The sequence below is a fragment of the Thermobia domestica genome, chromosome 10, assembly GCF_964235325.1.
Source record: "Thermobia domestica chromosome 10, izTheDome1.hap1.1, whole genome shotgun sequence".
NCBI lineage: Eukaryota > Metazoa > Arthropoda > Insecta > Zygentoma > Lepismatidae > Thermobia > Thermobia domestica.
Genome location: NC_137463.1, coordinates 170,858,471 through 170,883,493, shown reverse-complemented (window position 1 = coordinate 170,883,493; position 25,023 = coordinate 170,858,471). Strand labels below are relative to the sequence as shown.

Sequence of the window (25,023 nt, the reverse complement as noted above, 5' to 3'; positions counted from 1 at the left end):
TGCTAGAAAATGATCGATATTAGATTCATAGTTTTCGGGGTCGCTTAGATAAATAGTGAGACTTTCAATTTCGCTTAACTCCGATTAAGCTCTCATTAGTAGGGATGGGCACGAACGACTTTTCTTTGAAACTCGACTCGACTCGAAACAGACATCTTTGAGGTCTACTCTTGGACTCGGCGCGAAAAATATCTTCCAACTCGACTCGGATTAGAGTCAAGTCGAACCAAAACGACCCAAATCCTGTGTGTAGTCCTACCTAGACAATACATAGACAATAATTATTCTATCATCAATTATACTACTGTTACTACAAATAATAATAATAATAATAATAATAATAATAATAATAATAATAATAATAATAATAATAATAATAATAATAATAATATATTATTATTATTATTATTATTATTATTATTATTATTATTATTATTATTATTATTATTATTATTATTATTATTATTATTATTATTATTATTATGACAACACCGTGTACAAACATGAACGATAGATGGTTAATAAAGGAATACTAAAAGCTAGTTGACTGCCGACGTCGGTAGTCATGAAGTCTACAAGGCAAGGACATCATTCATTACCCTAAGCTGTAAGCGTCGGTGGACTACAGATGGTCAACTATTAACCTCTCGCCAGAAATTGGTGGCCCCGCAGCGACGATCCGTGATGGCCCAAGTTCAATTTTGAAAACTTTACTACCAGCGGCAGAGACGCGATGAAACGCCAACGAACCACAAAAATTACTCTCCCAAAATATGTTAAAATGCCTGTATGTGTGATTTGTTTATATTTAGGTGAATCAAAAAAACACAAAACAAATACGCCGGGGTGGACGCGAACTATCAATATTACGATTACTAGGCACGTGTTCTTCTGACTTCCCCACGGAAACGATCATAAAAAGCTTGGTTGTTGAAGGATAAATCATTGACGTCTTAATTTAGCCAATCAGACAAACCCCTACATCTCGAGTTCTAGGAGGTGATACCGTGAACCGTTTCAGATTTATTGCTTTCTGGTGGAGTACTATCCATGCGCAAAATTTGAGCATAATAGCCGACATGCATCTTCGGTGCCTCTTATCTTTAGTACAATTTTAACCAGAGATGGTGTGGGTCAATGAAAATTTGATCCACGACCCACCATGACCCACTATCACCCACCACCCAAATGACCCATTGGCCCACTCTGACCCATCAACCATCGTGATCCACTCTGACCCACCACCAACTATGAACCACTCTGAACCATTGCGACCAACTCCGACCCACCAAAACCCATCGACATCAACTCTGACCGATGACCCACGTCCTCCTCTCCATTGACTAAAGAGATTACACTTGTAATAAAACAAGACTGTGAAATTATCACTTATCGGAGTTTGAATTTCTACCGTCATTGGCTCAAGCACCTCTTTGTTACAATACTGGTGGGTCTGACCTTTACGATATATAATGGCAAAGTGTTTCTCATTTTCTGAATTAAAATGAATTTAAATTTATCATATGTAATTATTTCTTTGTTGCCTTACAGACACATTCAGTAGAAAATAGGGTGAAATTTAAAAGTTTCGAATCAAGGAAAAGTAGACCAACGTTAAAAAAAAAAAAAAAAAAAAAAAAAAAAAAAAAAAAAAAAATGAAAATGCCCATGTAATTACGTTTAGAATACAAATTTTATGGCCATTTTCTCTAACTTTATGGCTTGATTGCCTTATGCTCGGAACGCTCCATATATTAAACACCAGCTTCAGCAATTATAAATAGAAAGCAGTGGGTATAAAATTCAAAAAGAACTTTAGTTTGCATTACTCAATTTTTTTTCTCAACTAATATCAATCGTTTTCGATTATTTTTACCAATCAACCCACTATTAATTTCCACTATATAGAAAAGGCACCCCCCGTCCCCCCGCTCATAAAAGACAATTTTAAAAAATGCCAGGGCATATTCTCTTTATTTTTAATAAAGAGTTGTATGCTGAATTTCAGCTCTCAGTTGAACGGCTTGTGAGATACTAAATTTTTCGCAAAAATTCGGACTTCTACTCCCCCTAAGGATATGTATTATAATGAAAGTGACACGGGTATGATAACTTCCCAGTTGGGATTGGAGCCTGATTATATACCAAACGTCAATTCATTTGACTTTGCAATTTGACCGTGATGATTACGCAGACATAGTTACTTTCAATTTTTTATGATACATATCCTTATTTCATATGTTACAGATGATTCAAAAATATTTTTTCAAGCAGTTAGCTCCTCTAGAATCTCACAGGCTGCATCCCAAAATCCAACTCCTACTATCCTATGACAATCCAAAAGTGACTGAACTTTTTTTATTAGGAACAAATGACAAAAGAAAAATGGAGATCTTGAAAGTAAAATGTAGAAAAGCTCGGTGCCGCCAATAACTACATATTTCTCCGCCCCTTCATTCCGAACTTAAAAATAAAACTTAATTCGAATATGGTTAATTACTGAATTTATTACAGTTAAATTCCACTCACTACATGCTATAGCTACAACTATGTAACAAAAAATAACAACTGTGAAACATGTTCTGAATTACTATTACATTTCTTACGCAATTATTAAACATATTAGAATAGTAAAAGAGGATTGTTCGTGAAATAGTATATTTGCCCATGATTTTTAACTTTTTCATACGGAAAAAATTAAAATATTATTCAAGTTTTAAAATTTGCACTCTGCAAATATGTTGCCCTCTAGGCAATGGGACTAATGTGGACTAATGGGAAATGCTACACTGTTAGCGGCGCTGAAAACTTACGATTCGATTCTAATATCGGTTGATTTCGATATCTTTATGTCGCTACGTAACCACCCTGGGTGCTAATGGGAGCTTAATTGGACTTGAATTGAAAGTAGAGCTATTCACCTAAGCGACCACGAAACTATGAATTCGATACTAATATCGACCCGTTTCTAGCATTTTTGATATGTATCCCGACAGTACTCTTTTTCCAGACTGTAAGAAATATAGTTAAAATTGCTCTAGATATATTAGAATTATGTTGAAACACACACATAAATCCACTTTTATATTCTGTATAAATAGAGAGTGAGCGAGCGAGCGAGCGAGAGAGGGCGACTCAAGGCATCACCACTTCCACATTGCAAAAGCATATATCAGGAATTGAATTGAAAATCTATGTAAAAACTTTCTGCTGTGGCATGCTTCATAAGCACAATTTCAGTCTGCTCACGTGACCATTGGGGTTCATGAATTTTTTTGCGAGCGTTCCGACTTTGGATTCTCTGTTTATACCCTCTGTTTATGCATCGAATAACTTTTCAAGAACATAAATGACATTCTGTATTATGAATGTTGAGAATTACTCTCTATATGACAAATAGCTGCAAATAAATACACTACATGATTTATTTATTGCTATTGAACGAGTTTCTTAACTTGTATTTACATCCTCATATATAATACCGACCTACTGTGAAAATTATCTCAGATGTTATATTTTAAACATAATAATTACTATGTTCTGCAATTATTATGTTATATATAAACAACTTATGTATTTTAATGTAATTATTTTATATAATTTTTCATGCATTGCGGAAAATGTAATTTTAAAAAAAGTATTGGCCCAGACGAGAATCGAACTCTCAACCATATGATTTGAAATCCGACAGCTTACCAATGAGCTAACACAAGGACTTCTAGAACTAAGCTTCTAGCAACGTATAACGGATCTCAAGATGATTATGACATTCATATTCATTACAAACGCAGTTTCTGTTCTACTTTGACTTTTATTTTAGTACTCAGGCGATAATTATGTTCTATTTCTTAATTTTGAGCATTCTTTTACATATGGAAAGATTCTTTAACGTATTTAAATGTTCCATTACGTATAGAGAGCTAAATGACAAACAAGCATGTGCTCACATTAATAAAAACGTTTCGAAATATTGTATCATTTAGTATTTCAATCAATGTTGCTTTTTTAAACACTTGGCAACAAGTCTTATTATATTTAAAAGAAGAAAAACACATCTGCAAACTTTTTCCCTTTTGCAAAGGCTGGCTTGGAGGTTCGAACCTGGCTTACTTTTTCCCGAAGATACCCGAAGCTGGACTTTGAAAATTTTTGCCTCAAAACACCAATAAAGAATGCGCTCAACCTTTTTGAGACAAGGTGTACATTATCTTCCACTTTGTTTAATTCGGTTTTCTACTTTTACATTATAAATGACAACACACTCTATTTTTTCTTAAGTACTATAAGAGCAATGAACAATACATTCACATAGTATCTTTGAAATAAAATAAGGCATGCTTCAATTCTTTTCTGCTTTTCCCCGAAGCAGTATTGCTAAGTTATACGCAAATAAAATCAGGAAACTAGCAGTCATGTTAAGAAAATTTAAATTTTTTTCTCTGTTATTTCTCTACTTTTTGGGAGTATTCAAACTGAACTTCTACCAAAGAAAGGTAACTTAATTGCAATTCAAGTTAGGTGTAATTCGTATTTCTATTTACTTAGGGCTTGAGCTATAGACGTGTAAGTAGGTTACGATTTTACCAGAAGAGTAAAATCTTATAACATGTAGAAGTTTTCAAGATTTTTTCTACCAAATCAATGGAAATTGGGTTGCGAATATTCTTATGAGAACTAGTTTTGACATGTTGAATATAATCAAAGGAGAAAAAACTTTTTTTTTTTTTTTTTTGTGCCCTCATCCGAATCTTTGCTTGTCTGTCAAAAAGTATTTGTAATTTTACTTCATTTTTGTAAAGAAGACAATCATCTGCGTATCAATAATATGGCATGTGCCTTACACGTGTTCTTTTACTTTTATCAATTAAAGATTCAAAACTATTTATAACCACATTACCTAACAAATTGGTAATGGACTAACCACAGCGGGGTGAATTTTGAATGTAAATAAATTTGTAAGCAATCTTAATGTTTTATGAACATTTATAAAATTTTGAAGCAGTCATCGTATCGACTTGTCCTTTTACTTCTATTACAAGGGTAGCAAACCACAATTTCTCTCACGTCTAGAGGTTTCAATTAAAAAAGAAAATGAAAAGAAGCACTACTTTTTGCTTCGTCCTGCAATGAAGGTTTATGTATATCAGCATCAACAATAATGCGCATAATATTCCGAGCCAAAGAAATTGCTGTTTTTTTTAAGTAAATTTCGTTAAGGGTTCGTTATATTTAAGTACAACGAACTTAAAAAAAAAAATATATATAACCTTCTCATTCCTTACTTATACCAAAAACACCCAAAATTAACTGATTATGGACGTTTTAACAAAACGTTATTGCCTTTCTCAGTACATATCCTTTCAGAAAAATAACGTATTTGTGGAATTAAATCCTGTTGATTATTTTCTGCCGAATATCACTTTTCTTACTTCCACTATACGCTGACAAAGGCAATAACGTTTTATTGAAACGTTCAAAATTACTTAATTTTGACACTTTTGGGGTAAATATATTTATAATGAATATGGAATATGCGTTTTCTTAACTAGCCATAGTATTCCTAATTTACAATTATTCTTGAAATATTTTCGGACATATGTTCTTTTTTATATATATATTCTTTTTCTTATATATGTTCTTTTTCTGCACTGTTTTCAATACTTTGTCTCATGAACGTTGTTTTCTTAATGTATGTAATTGCTAAAGACAGGTAACAAACTTTTTAGACACAGCAGTGCATTCAACTGAATAATGCTCGGTCAATGCATCAACTTCAAGGCCGCTATAATTGGCTCATTTTCGTCAATAGCCTGCGACTTCCTTACTCAAGTGGCTCACTATCATTTCTCACAACGATGGGTTGATGCCCCGAACTCTTGAAGTATAGGCAGAAAATGAGAGAGTATAAAACTACCTAGGACTTCCATTTTATAAAATGTTGTACACAAATATGTTTGATATCTGTTACGAACACAAGTATTTTAGTTTGAAACGTATTCGATATTGACCAATTGTATGATTGAACACTGGCCTTACAGAAACAAAGCGTTTCATTGTTCCATGCTCCTCCCAGGTTACCATTTTTCGATAGTTCACGTAAGAACTTCAGCTGAATTTTGCTGGTTAAGGAAGTACGTACTGGACGTTTGGCTGGTAAATGTCAAATCACTGGTATTTGCTTGGTCAATATATATATAATTGGGTTGGGTTTCACTTGACCATTTAGATAAAGATCACTGAAGTTTTACTAAACCAGCAAGAAATTTTACTCTCAGATTCCAACTGCTTGTTCCATTTACCTTAAAATATTTGATCCCAATGGTTTTCTAATATCATATATGTTAAATTATTTAAAACAAATCATATAAAATGTCCAATACAATTGTACTTGGTTCATTGTTTAAAAACAAATAAATGCAGAATTACTTGGGGCTGCAATCTCTTTACCTTAAGCCCTTTAATACCACCTCTTTTTCTTCTATACCATGTAATAAAATTTAAGGCCTTGAGTATAAAGAGTATGAGCGTCCAGAAGCAAACGTTTCTTTCTTATCTAAGCAGAGGAAGATCCCCATTTCATGTTATATTTTCCACACTCTCCTTTTAATCCTCTGTGTTTACGTTATTCAAAAATTTAAGTGGAAACAAATGTCCTCCCGATTCTTTTCCATCCTTTCCACTCTTGCTAGAAATACGTACATACGATAATGATCAAAACATACAAAATATCAGTACAATCAAGACGTTTACAAAATATAGGAAAGTGTACTTAAATCGTAAATAATGAATGGCATTACTCTGAAGATGACATGAAATAAAAAAAATATCTATGGAACTTTTATAGGCCTTGTACATCCTATACAATTTTGAGATGTATAATTGAAAGCAATTCCCAGCTTAATGGTTATCGTAATTCACTAAAGGTTGGTAGCGTCCTGACCAACCTCGTCTGTTGTCTGCTATGTTTTCATCCTGGAACATTCCTCGGTTAACAAGGCTTGGACCCAAAGTAGAACGGAGATTACCCCAGAAGGCTTCTTGGTTTGCACGATCCGATGGCCATTCTATTATTCGATCAGTTGGAATATGAGGAAACACAAGGTCATCAGCAACATCACACCGTTTTACTATGACAAGATTGGTATTTGTCTGCTGGTCAGTCTCCTCTGCTCGTTCCAACACTCGTCGACAGCTCTGGAATATGAGTGAATTGAGTGAGTATACAAGTTAGTTGACTACATGCTTTAATTAAAGAAAGGGGCTACTTAATAATTATTTAAAAATAAAAATTAAATTTAATCAATCAGAAATATATTACTTTACAATTCACCATTGATGCATCAGTCTATTTTTTTTTTCCTGAAGGGCGATATCTTGCGACAAATACGCTTCTAGTATATAGAATAATAAAATAATAACCACCAACACATATGGTGGTAAAACACATTTTGAAGAGAAAAGAACAACTAATTGGGGAAAATTAACAATTAATTAAAATTAACCATATATTATATATAAAATATATATAAGGGTGATCCTTATTCTTACTTCCAAGATTTTTTTTTTCGAGTTTCACCCTCTAAGATGGTTCCATGTAAGGCCAAAGTAACCCATAAAGAAAATTAGATCAATTGGATAATATTAAATGGTGCCTCAAGCGATCTCAAGTTTTGAATGTATTTACAGTATACAATATGAGGCAAAGATACCTTTTAAGTTTTGAAAAAAAAACAATTATAAGTTAATAAACAGATATTATGAAGTTAATAACTATTAAATGATTACAGGTAACTTGGAAATAACATTACATGTGTGTCTTTGGTGAAAAGCAACCCCAAAACCATGTCATATGACCCTTCTTACTAAAAGTTTTAAACGTGAATCCAAGGTGGCTAACTTCAAGATCACCGCCATGATGGTATTAGACACTAATAGATGCGGTTCTATTTCCGTTATCCTTATCCAAAATATGATGTTACTACCTCTAGCCATTCCATACTTGTAAGTTATCTTTGTCTCATATTCTATACTGTAAATGAATTCAAAACTTGAGGTCAGTTGGGGCACCATTCAATTGAACTAATTTTTCTCATGGATTTCTTAGGTCTGATATGAAACCGTTTGACGGGCTGACACTCAAAACCTTGCAAGTGGAAAAATAAGGACCATCCTATAGTAAAGTCGCTGTATCTCTGGCTCTGACAGCTATGCGAAAAAGAAAGCGAGAGTTGATACTACACTGACACACCCCCATAAGGCTCAATGAGTGACCGCTTTGTCACCACGCTGGCATGGAAACCAGACGGTGTTGCCGCTCCGTGTTCTTCCTTTTGTTTGTGCATAGTTGAGTGAAAAGTGCTTTGAGATTGTGTTCGGTTATTGCGACTTTGTATTTTTTTCTTTTCTTTTTTTGTGTTTAGGTGTGCTGTTAAGAATATTGTTGTAATTAATTGGTGACAATGGCTAGTTTTTCAGAACCGAAGCCAAAGAAAACAGAAGTGTATAAAGGACAAAGCCGAGAATTGATATACAGAGCCAAAAATAGAAATGTATAATGGACAAAGCCGAGAATTGATATACAGACTTCGTGAATATTTCGAGAAAGAGCGCGATAATGGTGGCCCTCTTCTCCCTGTGGCCAGAGTGGTGGACAAAGTGACTGACGCCCTGCGTGTGGGAAAATCAACTGTTAAGAACATAACAGAAGAAAGGTGTCCCCGAAGAACTACTGGAGTTCAACCTATCGATAGTGACGAATACATGTAGGCAGCGAAGGTAAGTCGGTTTACTCGATTAATTTGTTATGTTTAATTCTGGCTATTTTCGTTTTATTTCCTTATACAGAAAGTTTTAAAAATCCATGAAAATTCAGCATTTATTAAGCAATTTATTTCGATTGTATTGCTTGCTTTTTCTTCTTAGTGTGTGCGCTTAAATCCACGACAAATTAGAAACATTGTTTTGTCCAAGTGCAGAACTGTCAGAGCCAGAGACATTGGAAAGTAGTTCCTAAAAGCAAGAAAACGTCTAATAAATGACAATTTAAAAGAAAGGTGTTTACACATATAAGCTACTAATAACTAACTTACTAACTTTTAGAAAATTACCAACTAGTACAGACCTCTGTAAAATCTTTATCTAAATATCCACGTTTTATAACTGTTGTAACTGTACAACTCATTTTGAATTGAAAGCAGATTTTTGGAAGTATTTCCAGCTGAAAATCATCTTTCTTATTAACTTTGTTATGTAAATACGTGCAGTTTGCAAATATGGTTATTCCGATATAATTTATACAAGCTTGCATAGAAAGAAAATTACTTGCTGTGAATTACTTAAAAATACCATCACAAAACAAATATTAGAGAAAGTAAATATGCTGTAGGTACTTTCGCTAAAGCATCATCACAATGGAAAGGAAATAAGTAGGAACAAAAGAAATATTAAAGAAAAGGGATTACTCCTGACTAATTTCAGCTACATACTAGGGATATTCTTGTCTAAAGAAAAAATAAAAATAAAATAAAAAATGAAATATAAACCTATGTTTGGTGACGGTATTCATGAAATTTATGTGCAATATATCTTTTAAGTTGAGATAAGTTCATCCCCAAATTCTTGACCAATTCCAATCTGAGTGATGATGGTTGGAAAATCTCAAAAATAAGTTACATCTAATCAAAATTAAAAGACTTTCACAATAGTTATCAATGAATATTGTTTTAAAATACTGATATTATATATATATATATATATATATATATATATATATATATATGTATGTATGTATGTATGTATAGGGTGTTTCAAAACAACATCGACAACGTTTGGAAGGTGATTCCTGACACCAAAAAAAGACAAAAAGTGTAGATCAACCTTGGTGCACAAATGTTTCCTTTAGAAGTTATAGGCTGCCGAAAACATGAAAAAATGAACTTTAAAGGTTCATAGCTCCAAAACTATGGCACTTATCGTAGTCGGGTAAAGACTTCACTTAGGAACTAGTATGTGTGCTATTCAAAAATACATGTTTCAGAGTCCTGCGGTACTTACACAACAATTTTTATGCAGGAAGTTTGGTTACGGGCCTATAGTTTGAAGTACTCACCAACTACCTCTATAAAAATTGTTGTGGAAGTACCACAGGATTCGAAAACTTGGATATTTGGATCGAGCACGTATTAGTTCGTAAGTGAAGTTTTGACCTGACTACGATAAGTCCCATAGTTATTTAGCTACGTACCTTTAAAGTTCATTTTTTTATGTTTTCGGCAGCCTATAACTCCGAAAGGATACATTTGTGTACCCAGATTGGTCTATATTTTTTGTCTTATCTTGGTGTCAGAATCACCTCCCAAATGTTGACATTGTTGTTTTCAAATACCTTATATATATAGGCTTTTCAACACCAAAAATGGAAGTGATTGAAAATCTTAAAAGAAAATATAAGCCATATCAAATCAAAATCAAGTAACTTTTCGAAAGCTATCGTAGAAAATTGTTTTGTTATTACATTATTTTACAAAGATTAGGAAATGGTTGATTTTTACTTCATTCTATCCTTCAAATTCCTCACAGATTTTAACCCCAAATAATAGATTTCATTCCCAAGTTTCAGAAAAGCGCAAATAAAAATTTTCTTTAAAATTAGATACAATTTACGGAGGTTATTTTGGGGACAGATACACAAAAGAATGTTAAGTGGAATACTAGAAGCTGAAGCTTGGTTACACTCAACTGATATAGCTAGTTGATGTCATTATTGTAAAAGCGATCGACATTTTATTTTTCATTTATTTATTTAAACTTGGGAGATTTCACTACCTCATCCTTGACCAACAGAAATAATTCTAAAGTTCACCGTCTTACCCTTAACACTATATGTACATATTTTAGTAAAATCTCTAAATTTGTTAATTTTGCCTTATTTTTTTTAAACTACGCGGACATAAACTTGCATCTCTTTCAGACTGGGTGAGGTGTTATCTCCAAACATTTCTCAATTATGTTTCTGGTAAGAGGGTCCCCTTCCTTTCTCTTTACTATTACTTCTCTATGATAATGAAACACTTAAGATTTTAATTTCGCCACATGTTCCTTATCTATAGGAAATAAAATATAATCTTTTGAATATCCGGAGAGGGCATGATGTGTTTTACAACTCATATGTAGCGAAATGGACGCGTCACCGAGTCTTAAAATTATGCCATGCACTGTACTTTGGTCATTTCAAGAGGTACGATACTGATGGAAATGTCTAGTGGGTGGGATATGTGTGTACTGATTTGCTGTGCTGTTCCCATATTGAACAATGTGGTTATGAGCAACGTTTTTATTTGATACATCATGAACAAATATAGAACAACAGTAGTTGATTTCCCTATCTTCCCGTCTTCCAGTGCTTTTAAAACCTAAAAGGAAACTTTCTGTTTCTATTTTCCTCTCTTAAGTCAGTTCTTATAATGAGTTCTGTTTCAGTGTTGTTCTGTGATACAGTGGCAGAAAGATTTATCAAGATATTCTAATCACGATGAGGATCTGAGTTGTATTGATATAGTGACGTCCAAGCGCAAGACATTCGCTTTCGCAGTCGTAAAATTATTACATGTGCTTATATACATCAAACGAGAAAGAGAATGAAGTATAAGAACATTTAACCTTTCTTATACTATTTTCATTTATTTGTGCTACACACAGTGATGTATGTATATATATATGTGTGTATAGCGGTAGTGTAGTGGTCCGAAAAGATAACAAAATTATATGCAATATATATGAGCAACTCGGGAAAATATAATGATATGTCGTATTTTCTAACTTTCGAGTAAAATGCAAAAGCAGGTTCAATTCCTATGCAATCCAATGCAATGACACATACCAAACAAGTTTTCCCTGCCATCTGAAGGTACATTTCCGAAATTAAACTACCTACATACTATTCTGTGGTTCGATACCAACCCATTCCACCTAATAACTCAATTTTACCAGAAGTGGCGCTTACCATTATGTAGCCGAAACCGCTCATCTATATGCACAGGTAAATCAGAAAGCCCCTGCCACGACAGCGAGTGTACGTAGCCGGAATTGGTAATTGACGGACACGTCAGGCCAAGGGGAACCTTTACTGTGCGTGTCAAGTGAACGGCCTTCATCTTGTTGTCCACCCCGTTCCACATCTCGCTCGAAAAATGGCAAGGGTGTCATGTTATATACATATGAAACAGGATTAGAATTTTAAGAGAACCTTAATGGTACAATCTGATTTAACGTAACTGCAATAACTATGAAGTTATAATCACATGAAATTCAAATTATCTCTTATAAAAATGTGTTTAATGTGCTTGACGTGTTGCGTTATGCATGTTTGTAGACGTGTCTCCCAAGCTATATGAACACGGAGAAATGTGATTTGTCCACGTTCATCCTGTATCCGTTGCTCCAAATGATCCAGATTCCTAATCGCCATAAACCATTGCCTTTAGGTGACTCTACAGGTATTAGTCGAATGGTAATAAATCAGGTGATCTGGCAGAGCATTCCACTACACGTCGACCAATCCATCAATCAAAAAATTGTTTATCGAGATACTGACGAAACTGCAGTCCATAATGAAGTAGCGCACCATTATGTTGGTAAAATAAGGGAAAGCTGCCATCCGAGGCCGACACTGAGGGAAGAATGAATTGTTCTATTATGTCCAAATAACGCTCTCCGGTTAAGGTGCCAGGTATAACAAACAGTTCAATGATACACGTCACCCAGATCCCTATCCACACCATAATTTTCCATGCATCAAACATTTTACACGGATCCGTCCACTTAGTGTTATCCGATAGGAAACCAGTAGCATAGACTCCGTTTCTTTACCTCTCCTGTAATATAAAAATTTGCTTCATCGGTGTGTAAAATTTGCATTGCAAAGTTGGAGTCCTGCCGCAATTGTTCCACTGTCTACTAATAAAATTGTACTCTCCGATCTGGGTCATTCTCAGAAAGATGTAAGGATACCACTTATGGGTCTGTAATAACCAGCAAATGCAGGTTTGGCTAATTGACGTGACATTCTCGTGATAGTCAGCGTGTGTTGCGCTGTGGAGACTTTACAAATGATGCGAGCACTGCCGCAGCTGTGCCTTCGTCAATGGCAGTTTTGGCTCTACCTGATCGTGGGCTGTCCTCGATTACACATGTCTCTTCGAAGTTGGTTAGTAACTGTGCCAATGCAACGTGCGAAACTGAAGCATTTTAAGGATGTTTTTCATTGAAATCACGAGCTACAGCACGGACACTTCTACCATTCCACATTTTCACGATTTCGATGCGGTCTGTTTTGACTAATGGCATGTTCAGCACCTGGAAGTAAGAGATAAATTTGAGATTCATGTGATTATAACTTCAAAATTAATACAGTTACGTTAAATCTGATTACATCATTCAGTCTTTCAAAAAAATTCTAGTCGTTCCACAAATCACGTGACACCTTTTCCACTGAAACTTCCTGAGCAAGATGCGGGCAGCAAGATGGCTGCCGTTCACCTGACATGCACCATAAGGATTTCCTCTCGGTTTAACATTTACCAATTCCGGCTATCTACATTCTTTTTCATTTTATAAGGGGTGGTAGAGAATTTTGACTCATCCTGTACATAATGACATATAGGAATCAGCTCCTTTATTTAATATTTGGATGAATAACATTGTTTATATGTTGATTTCATGTATGACCTGCATAGGAAGTATGGTGTAGATCATCATACATGTACCATAAATATTTCGACTCATATATTAGTTGCCTGTATCAAGAATCCAATTCTCGGGAGCTCCAACTGAACAAGTTCCTGGATACTGTGCACCGTAAATTGTGTACTTCAATGTGGTATGATTATCTTTCGTCGACTCCACAAATGATTTTGGATCTTACGTTAGCGGGCTATTTGGTAACGAAATCGAAACCATTAGCTTTTATTGTGTATATATCAAATGCACAGGAGCTGAAAATCGAACGGAACGTGTATGTTGTAACTTTGACTTTTTCTCCACGGACGTGTGACAGAAATTGAATCATCGTACATAAAGTTGTAGATGAAAAACTTAGCGTATTTCTTCACCAAAATTTTTGTACATCATTTTGTTCCCAAAGCAGGACTGAAATATCTTAGCAGAAAACTTCAGCCGGAATTGTTGACTTTTGGTATTTCTGTATTCAACTAATAAGGACTTTACGGAATACCGTACTTCCGAGTCCTAAGTTGAATACGGTCGGCTGGCTTGATTAATGTTCAGAAGAGAGTGGAGTGCCTTGCTCATCACCAAGGCTAAGTTATGATACCCAACTTATCATTAGGGTTCTTATGTTTTAAAACTTACCCAGGTTTTATTATTATTATTATTATTATTATTTTATTTATACCAAGTTTTAAATCACTGAATATTTGTTTCTTTCGGTGTTTGACTAACTGTTTGGATTGCTTAACCACAATGTTATCAGTGCGTGAAATTTATACATATTGTTCCTTCTTCTTTGTGCGTAATTTCAAACTTGCAGGCACAACTAAAGGTAAACGCAGGTTTGAAAGGTAAATGTAAAGTAGTTCGAAATAGAGCAAAGAAACAAAAATAAGGCATTTTCCTTTTCTTCATTCATTCACTAGAAATAAATCCAAAAGTTTACTGTATCCAAAAAATAGTTGAAAAGATTTTATACGTCAATATACTAGGAAGAAAAATGTGCTTCATTCGCGAAGTTAGTAATGCATGGCTCTAGGTTCGATTTCTGATATGAGTGCGAAGTCTCGGATAAAAACGCTAATAACAATTTGGATTTCTTTGAAAGCAATAAATCTGTAAGCAATAAATCTTTTCACATACAGCCTCGATAGTGAAAAGGACACATTCAAAGCTAACTAACCAATCAGCTGAAATAGAAACTTTATTAATGGCGTAATGATTTGATAAGGCTTTCTTGTTATATGTTATAAATTATGTTTGGCCTATACTCCCTATAAAATGTAGCTTTAGAACATGTGAGTAACTGAAGTTTTAGTATAATGGTGATTCTGAGAAACAAAATATGATCACTACATTCTAAGAACAGTTAAATCTGACACTATTAGTCTTGCGATTAAACTACTTTTATCGTTAACCATTATACATTTTACATCACAAACTATAGAACATTAGTTGAATATGAAAAATCTCATCGAGTTTATGATTTGGCACTTCTATAAATGGGATTATTTCTCTTCTTTTATTCGTGAAATTTGTTCTCTTTCCAGAATAATAATACATTATTATTATTATTATTATTATTACAAGAACAGTAATATGGAATATATTTTTTCTTCAGTTACATTGAGATTCTGAAAAACAAGATATAAAAATTTTATTTAAGTTGATTATTTTGAAACTTTTGCATCTTTGCCTACAATTGAACACAGAAGGTACTAATTCAAAATAACTTACCTCATTATTTAAAAATCTGTCACTAACAATACAGATTATGGAGTTAGATGCAGCAACCAACATATCAAATAATATAAGAGAGCCTCCCATATCTTCAGCATTACAACGGTACACTCGGAAACTGTATGGTTCCATCACAAGATTGGGTTCCAGGGACTCGATCACCCAGTTTCGGTCATCCAAACTGCAATTAAAATCCACGCAGATTGGTAATGTAATTTTAATTTCCATAAAATATTCTGAACAGCGGTTATGTAAAGTAACATGCAACAATATCTGATCGTATTTTTAAGCAACAGAAGAAAAATTAAACATATGTACGCTAGTAACAAAGGCATAATAACATTACTCGAATAGTCATTTCTTCAATACTGATTCGAAAGATTCTTCTCCAACTGTTCTAATATTCGTTAGATTTCTAGAAATGTACGATCAGTTATTTGGAGATTGACTTATTCAAGTATTACTAGCTCTAGTGTAAGCTTTTGTTCATTCCAAAGAATCTTATTCTTTTTTCATCAATACTTCTACGTGTTAAGCAAGTTTTAAAACTAATTATAGCAAATACTCAAACCATATAATCAAGTGAGTATATACAAGTAACACGAGTGGTAATAAGTAAAGCTCGGAATTAATGGCAAAAGTGCCATTATTGCAATTTTCATGATATTTTCAGGAAAAGAGCAATTTCACAATTTAGAAGCAATTTGTTGCCATTGTTACAGGTTTTCTCTTCCACTACTCTTTATTTACTCATGAATGACAGCATATCACAGATCTGAGTCGCTCTTATCTGGCAGAGTGATCTCGGTGTCTGATAATAACTGGTCTATTCCCGTTGTTGGAATGTGATAAGTGGAGGGGCGGGGATGCTAGTGCGTACTCAGTTCTTGGAATTTTGAAGCAGTGTTCGGTTCTTGGAATGACAAACGAAGGTGCTTACTTTCAAGAAGTAGCCAGGTGGGTAGTTATTGTGAATCTTAGGCGTGCGTGATACAGAACTGGTATTTATGTGCGTTTCAATATTTCTAGATACCGAAAGTTGGTCTTCCTGGGCAACAGAAGTTGGAAAAAATTGTGAGTGAGTTCGGGCGTACTGTGTTTTCAACAGATGGTTCTGTACTGTTTTGTAAGTAATGTGAAATTGTGTGTCCGCTGAAAAGAGATATTTTTTAACACACCATACAAGCACTGCAAAACACAATTCTGCAAGGACACGCAAATCAGCTGGTGAAAAGGTTCCAAATCTTCTTGGAACAGTCACAAATCCCGCTTCGCGTACTAACAGTTTTGCGAATGATCTGTGTGAAGCTCTAATTAACGCGGACATTCCTTTATGGAAGTTAGAAAATGTTTCCTTTGGACACTTTCTCGAGAAATACACAAAACAAAAAGTTCCAAGTGAATCATCTTTGAGAAAAACTTACGTTGATAGCGCGTACAGCAGAACTATTGACGATATCCGTAAAAGTGTTGCTGACAAAAATATATGAATTCCAATTGATGAAACTTGCGATATTCTAGGACGTTCCATTGCCAGCGTTGTAACTGGAACTTTGGGAGGGGAAGAAGGCACAAACATTTTTGACTGCATCAGAAGTTCTGAATAAAGTAAATGGTACGGTAACTGCACAGCTTTTTACAAAATCGCTGAGTACTCTATGGCCAGAATGTGTAAAATACGATAAGGTCTTTGTCACAGGCGGAGCTGCATACATGAAAAGTGCAGCAAGTACAACACTCAGTTCGTTGAGAGTATCGTTGAAGATTTTCAGAGAACTAGCGAGAGTCTGTTCTTTTTCTCAAGCTTGGCAACAGCATCTGGTAACTTTGCAAAATGTTTTGCAATGAAGACTTTGCAAAATGTTTTGCAATGAAGACTAAGTCCTTCATTCGGCTTAAGTGTGATCGTGTTGTACGTGCTAATCCAGATTTGGGAAAATTGAAGGACATCGCTAGTGTTATGGAAGGTGATGCTGATACAACTGCCGACAGTGACATGGATCCTTCCCAAATTACATGTTTCAAGTATGCTCCAGTGACATCTGTAGATGTGGAAAGATCATTTTCACATCTAAAGCGAATTATTTCCGACAGGATACAAAGTCTTTCCTTTGTAAATCTTAAAAAGATGTTAATAATTTCAGAGAAAAAATATGAAAAACCTTTCGTAAGTGAAAACAAACTGCTAGTGTAGTGTAAAATGACTTCACTTTAGTATTTCTTGTGCTTTGAATGTTTGTGCTAATGTAACCACAGAATAAAATGTAATAGTGTTTTTAAGTTATTGTTTCATTGTTACTACTGAAGAATGGCGAATGAATTGTTACGATGTCGTCCCTTCACGGGTTGCACAAGTTTCCAGAATTTTAAATGGTAAGTACAAAGTGCAAAATGAAACATTTTATTCGATTAGTAAACGAATTATAGCCTATTATAGCTTTTACATACAGGGTCGTATCCAGTAGTAGGACTGATTTTTCCCGCGCGCGCGAAGCAATATGGGGGGGGGGGGGCTTCAAGGTCGGATGTTATGGATACAGGTGTCGACCGGTGGCAGTGACACATGTAGGGCCTATCCTGCGTGCATTACTTAAGTGTGGACCACTGTGTTAGTGACCTCCTGTTGTGACGCCTCGTCGTCAGTTGCGATGGAGCGAAATTTGGAGCAGCGGTACGCCATCAAGTTTTGCCTCAAACTGGGAAAATCAGCGACCGAAAACAAGGACATGCTTACGCAGGCCTACAAGGAGGATACCATGAGCCGCACAATCACCCCGCAAAAAGAAGGCCAGAATGTCGAAATCGAAAGTGATATCGATGTTGAATGCATTTTTTTTACTGTCGTGGCATTGTCCATAAGGAGTTTGTACCTCCTGGACAGAGTGTAAATGCAAGATTTTACGTGGAAGTGCTCACACGGCTGCGAAATCGGATCACACGTGTGCGACCAAACCTGGTGGGGAAATGGAAGCTCCACCATGACAACGCGCCGTACTACGGTGCGTGGATTGTGAGGGATCTCCTGACCAAATTCGGCGTTTCCACGTTGCCTCACCCTGATGTGGCACCGCCAGACTTCTTCCTGTTCCCCCGTATCAAGAGGCAGCTCCAGGGGCATCGTTTCGACTCAGTGGAAGCGGTCCAAGCGGCGACGACGAGGGTGCTGAACGGCATTCCGGAGGACGACTTCCAGAAGGCCTTCGCGACCTAGAAGGCTCGCTACCAGAAGTGTGTGAATGCTCAAGGGGTCTATTTTGAAGAGTATTAAGTCGTTGTACCAAATTGTTCAATATTAAAAAATAAATAAATAAATAAATAAATCAGTCCTACTACTTCTGAATACGACCCTGTATTTTAGTATCTATTTTTTCCCCAAAAAGTTCGTGATTGCTTGTTTATTTTATTTTGCCATTTTTGGGTGTTTATTTTGCAATTTTGCCAGCCATTTTCGGGCTTTTATTTCACCATTGATTCCGGGCTTCGATCCATTTCATATAATTTAAAGTTTACAAGTACCTTTTATAACTTTCAAGTCTATGAAACACAAACATTAGTACAACAGTAGAAAATAACTTCTAAATGCGCATAATCATCTTACGGCAGTTTATCAAATGCAGTTGCACTTCACACAAACCTAAACATTTTCTTTTAATAAATAGCACACAAATATAACAAAACTGTAGTATCTTTATGAAATGTCTCCAGAGAATTCTTTAAAGTGCACAACTCGTAGAAGTCAAAATTTTTACAAGTACAGGATCTGGCAGAAAATCCTAATGGTCTTCAAATTAAAATTGTGACCAGACTGATTATTTCACAAATGATCTTTTATTTCCGAATTGAACTAGAAAATCCACAGCGATTTGCTTCCAACAACAATCATTTATTAAACAGCGCACTTATTTTTTGAAAATTACATTTTTACATGATTCAGATGGTTTCCCATTTCTGAAAGCCGTTAAGTCACGACTGGCGTAAATGAAACCTTCGTTTCTCTTTGTCTTTATTTTCTTAGATCAATTCTGTGCAGATATGATTGTTAATGTTGGCTGTGACATTGTAGCCAGCTCGCTATGACATTCAGTCGCCATAGAGCGTTGGTCAGCAAAACATCGACCATCCACACTGGAGACTTCAAGAAAAAAATCAGTGATTGTTACACAGTGTGCATTTCGCTGCTGATTCAGCGCTCATAAGAGGCACACTGTTCAAAGCCCCAATACCATAACAGAACTTTCGGGAAGCAGCTTCAGCCGTAAACAAGTAACTATCAGGAAAAAAGCGTACCATTCGAACTCTAGAGAATATTGAACGTGTAAATTCCTCTGTTCTCCGAACTTCGTGGCGAGCTGCAATAAAATACTGTACGCTTGGAATTTCTGACCGCTCTATACGCAGAATATTTTATATGGACCTTAACTTCCACCTATGCAAACTTGTAATACAATAATTAAGTACTGCTGATGAGAGAATTTGCAATCTTCGTCCCAATGACATTTTGAATATTCTTAGTGTGGGATTTTTTAAATTGAATTTTCAAAAAGTAAAAGAGTGGTATGTTTCATATCTAAATGTTGTAAGCGAAATACTTCGAGTTATAGTCCAATTCGCAAATAAAACATCATTTGTAAAAAAAATCAGTCTAGTCACAATTTCAATTTGAAAATCGTCAAGTTTTTCTCAAATATGACAAACCGCAGGAAACCGAATTGGTGTACAGTCACGAACATTAATAAATGGAGGTTAAAGCCATAAGAAATAATGGCTTCAGCCTCCATTTATTAATATTCGTGACTGTACAAGTGACATTTACTATTGTACTAGTATGTTCGATTTTAAAAATACATCAAGTTTTAAAAGCTGCCTATAAAACTAGCTGCAAGTTAATAGATCAACGAATCCTTGTCGAAATTACAGATCTAAATTTTAAAGAAATTTGGAACCCGCCAGAAAGATTATACATATCTATAGGATAAAGATAAACCGAACCAAACATGGGAGATAAACCGAATACCGCTAGTGTATTGACATAGCAACCCGCAATAATATTTCGTAGTCCACGTAGTGAGTTGTGAAAGAAGCACACTGATCTTGAACGGAAAGAGGGGAAAAGATGATCTGCAGCTATGAAGGGAAAACAGTTAAGGTAAAATCAACCACCAATGTGGACACGACGAAGAAGGCCAATATATTCATCCTAAAATAAATATTATTTATAGGGCAAGATCGCTGAAAGGAATATAAGACAACTTCGTTCCGAGTTCAACAGCGATCCACCCGTCAAGTATCCATACACGAACTCATAACAAACAAACAGAAAAAAAAAAGGTTGACCGTGTTGGACCTGCGTTTCATAAGAAACATAAGTACCCGCGTTGAAAAAAGAGCAAGGCGAAGAAGGAAGATATTCGCCAGCAAATGCTACAGCACCACTAAGTCCATGATGAGTCTGGTGCAGCGGGCAGAAGTGTGTCGCAAACAATGTGCCGGTGTATTCTGAAAGACCTTAACCGAAAGTAATAGAGATACGGCAATGACTTAACAGAAGTTGAAGACTGTAGACCATGCTACACATGTACAGTATTGCACATGCAGGCAATCGGAAGTAGTATTCTCAATAGGATCATCTACTTCATGACGGATAAGGCGTGGTTCCACCGTAGTATCTACGATAGTTCGCAAAATACGCGATATTGATTTGATGAAAAAACGTGACAAATATTCGAGGTACCGCTGCATGATGAAAGGATTGAAGTGTGGTGCGCTGTATTGGGGACAAAAATCATTGGACTCATTTTCTTCGTAGTCACAGCGAACATCGTTACATTGCAGAAATCTTTAAGCATGGATCAACTGACGCCACACAAACGACTTTTTGCGTGTTTTCAGCAAGACAGTACAACAGCACACGCCTCCTTGGGAACAGTGAACTTCATTTTTGGACTTGACAGAATTGTTTCGAAAGATCTATAGCCTCCAAGGTTCCCTGATCTACTATATGTAGTTGCAATTTTTGTGGGGCAACTAGAAAGGTAAGATAAATCACAAAAGGTAAGATGAACCATTGACGCACTTCAACAGAACACACAACGCCATTTACAGCATCCAACGAGACGACTTACAGCAAGTCGCACTGAATGTGATTCACCGGTCAACCTGCGCCTGGAACATAGCGGTCAACATTTTCAGCAGTGTTTGTGGAAACGAAGAAACGCATATAAGTATGGCTTGTTTGTCTCTGATCTACTTGTATTCCCTTGCAATTCACATATTCATCACTTGGTTTGAGTTCGGTTTATATTGGCTCCTCTCTGTATCTATACGTATGAATGACTTTCACCAACAAACTTAAAAAAAAAAAAAAAAAAATGATTTCTCACATCAAAATAAGGGTCAAAAACGGTCATATGGTCTTGCAGGGAGAAGTGCTTAGTTTCGGAGTCAGGGCTACAACGATAACATTGTTATGTTGTTGTATATAGTATTGGCAATCTGTGCCAGCTTATAAAAAGGCGATCAGAGGCGAATTAGTGGAACAGTATTATGTGAAAAGAAAAGAAAGATACATAGAGATATCAAGAGATTATTCTTTTGTAATTGTAAATTAGAAAAAAAGAGTGGTTGCTATGGATACATAATAAATAAGTGTGTGTAGAGATAGACATCTTGATATGTACGCTTCTCGTGAGTGGATATTAAACTCAGTTAAGAAAGTGATACAACGTATATGAGTTTTATTATTTATGAAATTTATTCTTCTAAAATTGGTGCCTTAAACCCGGGAAATAAGTTTGTCGTTTCGAAGTACAGTAAAAACGGACAACATTATAAGTGAACTTAGTGTGACCACTCTAAGAAGCGGAAGTGATACGCCGAAATAGTATCATGAGTGTCACAGATAGAAATACAACTGGAGAGCGGAATACTCATCTAGAAATTAATCCCAACGAAAATCTTACTGACATCTTAAAAGATATAGCACAACAAATTAGGAATCTTGACGAAAGAGAAGCTCGAAAAAGTGAAGAAATAGCACAACAAATTAGGAATCTTGACGAAAAGACTCAAGATCAAGCTCGAAAAAGTGAAGAAATAGCACAACAAATAAGGAATCTTGACGTAAAGACTCAAGATCAAGCTCGAAAAAGTGAAGAAATCGCACAACAAATTAGGAATCTTGACAAAAAGAAGCTCGAAAAAATGAAGAAATAGCACAACAAATTAGGAATCTTGAAGAAAAACTAGACCGGAAAATAAGCCAATAAACGAAGGATTTTGAAGAAAAGCTAGAACAGTTAGAACAATGCAACGAAAACAAGTGGGAAGCTATTCAACGTCAACTTTCACAGATGAACCAGCATATTGTAGTCAAATTTGAGCAATATGACGAAAAGATGGAGAGAGTATCACAGAGAGTCACGGAATTTCAAAACTCTGTAGATCTCATAAAGGCAACATTAAACGCCCATGATACCCACATCAAGCTATTACAGGAGGAGGTTAATCTTATAAAAGAAAATTGTGTTTCCGAGAGTGCAACGTAAGACGATGGATATAGGAACATGGTGGGTCCTGCATTTAATACTCGTGAACCTAGTCGCCATCCTAGGACGATGTTGGAAGCTAATGAACCTTCAAGTTGTGGAGAGGAAAGTATCGATAGGGAAAGAAGAGTGAGACAGTCATCCCGGCGAAGCTCCAACAGGTATATGAAGACTATAACAGGTAAACCTATACGATTCAGTGAAGTTAAATCACTTACCAAATTCAGTGGCATACCGGAAGATGTACCCGCTAGGGAGTTTCTTGAAAAATTTGAGGATGAGTGCAAGCTTATAGGTGTAGATGAGTCGCAGTATTTAAAATTATTGCCGCATATATTGTTACCACCCTGTTTAACATGGTACAAGGCTATCAGGGGTAGTCTTCATACATATTCTGATTTTAAGAATGCTCTATTATCTAATTACGAAAATGATTTCATGACAGCGAATAGAGATGCCATCTTGAGAACAAAACATTTTAATCCAAAATTGCATAGGAGTATTACGGAATTTGTAGTATCTACATATAATGAGTTGAGATCACTAAATCCAAATCATCCGGAATCTCGTATTATAGCTTCCATTAGAATCTTATTGCCATTCCGATTACAACAACTGTTAATGTCGGCACAATGCATCAACTTTAACCATTTAATTATGCTTATTCAAAGTTATGAAAGTCAGTCAGCAATACAGAATAATAGAATACAAGATAGAGGTCAGGGTAATTCTGGACGTAATCAGCCACAATATGCTTCTGTTCGTAATGTAAATGTACAACCTGAAAATAATTCCAATGTGCCTAGTTTTAATAATAGAATAAATACTTCTAATCGTACCGGTAATCAAACACAACCCAATCACAGAAATGGTGTTAGGAATTTTAGAAACAGCAACAGAAATTTCAGTAAGAATAACAATTTTCGCCGATTTTCATAAAATCAATTTGTAGATGGCAGGAATTCTGTAAATCAAAATATGGTAACATCCTATGAAAGACAAGAATGTACACAAGATTGTGCTATACAATGTAGCTTAAATGAACCCTTTGAACGTATAACCTGAACTATCAAAAAGGCGTCCGATGGATTTGTATTAAATCGACCTTTGCTTACGTCTATGGTTATTATGTTCTTTATTCGATTTATTATTAAAATGTATGTTAAGTAATGAAATTATGTTATGGTAACTAAGGATTTTAAATTTGAACATCGAATCAAAATTTGTGTTCCGCCTAAAATTGGTGCCTCACATATTGAAATCTCATAATTACTTATATGAATATTATAAATATGTAAAAATCATAATTTTAATGTAAACGCATCAAGGTAATGACAGATATATAAAACAGATGCAACTTATTGAAAGAATATGAATAACAAATATCGAATCTCTTAATTTTTCATATGTTTATATGTTCTAATGCTTTCTGATCCTACTAATATTTAATATTTTAAAGATCTTTATTTGTGATTAATGTTGTTTGAACCTGAAGGAAACTATTAGTTAGATTTAAATTTTGAATAGGCCCATTGATGATAATTGTAAATCGACATATTAATAAATGTAAAAAAAAATGTAATGTTATAATATATTATATATTTGAAGAGTAAAATATTTGTATTAAAAATAATATTGAGTATATACGACAGCTATTCAAAAGGTAGGTGTTTCATGAACATTAACCCAGGGTTCTTTCCTTCATAGTGAAACTATTACAGAAGTCCCGTTCGGACGATATTCTACAACGATAACGTTGTTATGTTATTGTATATAGTATTGGCAATCTGTGCCAGCTTATAAAAAGGCGATCAGAGGCAAATTAGTGGAACAGTATTATGTGAAAAGAAAAGAAAGATACATAGAGATATCAAGAGATTATTCTTTTGTAATTGTAAATTAGAAAAAAGAGTGGTTGCTATGGATACATAATAAATAAGTGTGTGTAGAGATAGACAGCTTGATATGTACGCTTCTCGTGAGTGGATATTAAACTCAGTTAAGAAAGTGACAC

General features: G+C 35.1%; 1 protein-coding gene across 1 annotated transcript in view; it reads right to left on the bottom strand.

The window, feature by feature from the left end:
- Window positions 1-490: 490 nt before the first annotated feature.
- Window positions 491-25,023, bottom strand: part of LOC145662842 (uncharacterized) — a 91,226-nt gene continuing 66,693 nt past the window's right edge. The window contains exons 4-5 of the mRNA XM_081728759.1: window positions 15,463-15,646; window positions 491-7,194 (exon numbers count right to left, since the gene is read on the bottom strand). Of these exons, the coding sequence (XP_081584885.1) occupies window positions 6,898-7,194; window positions 15,463-15,646 (481 nt within the window). The 3' untranslated portion in view covers window positions 491-6,897. The remainder of the gene's footprint in view (window positions 7,195-15,462; window positions 15,647-25,023) is intronic.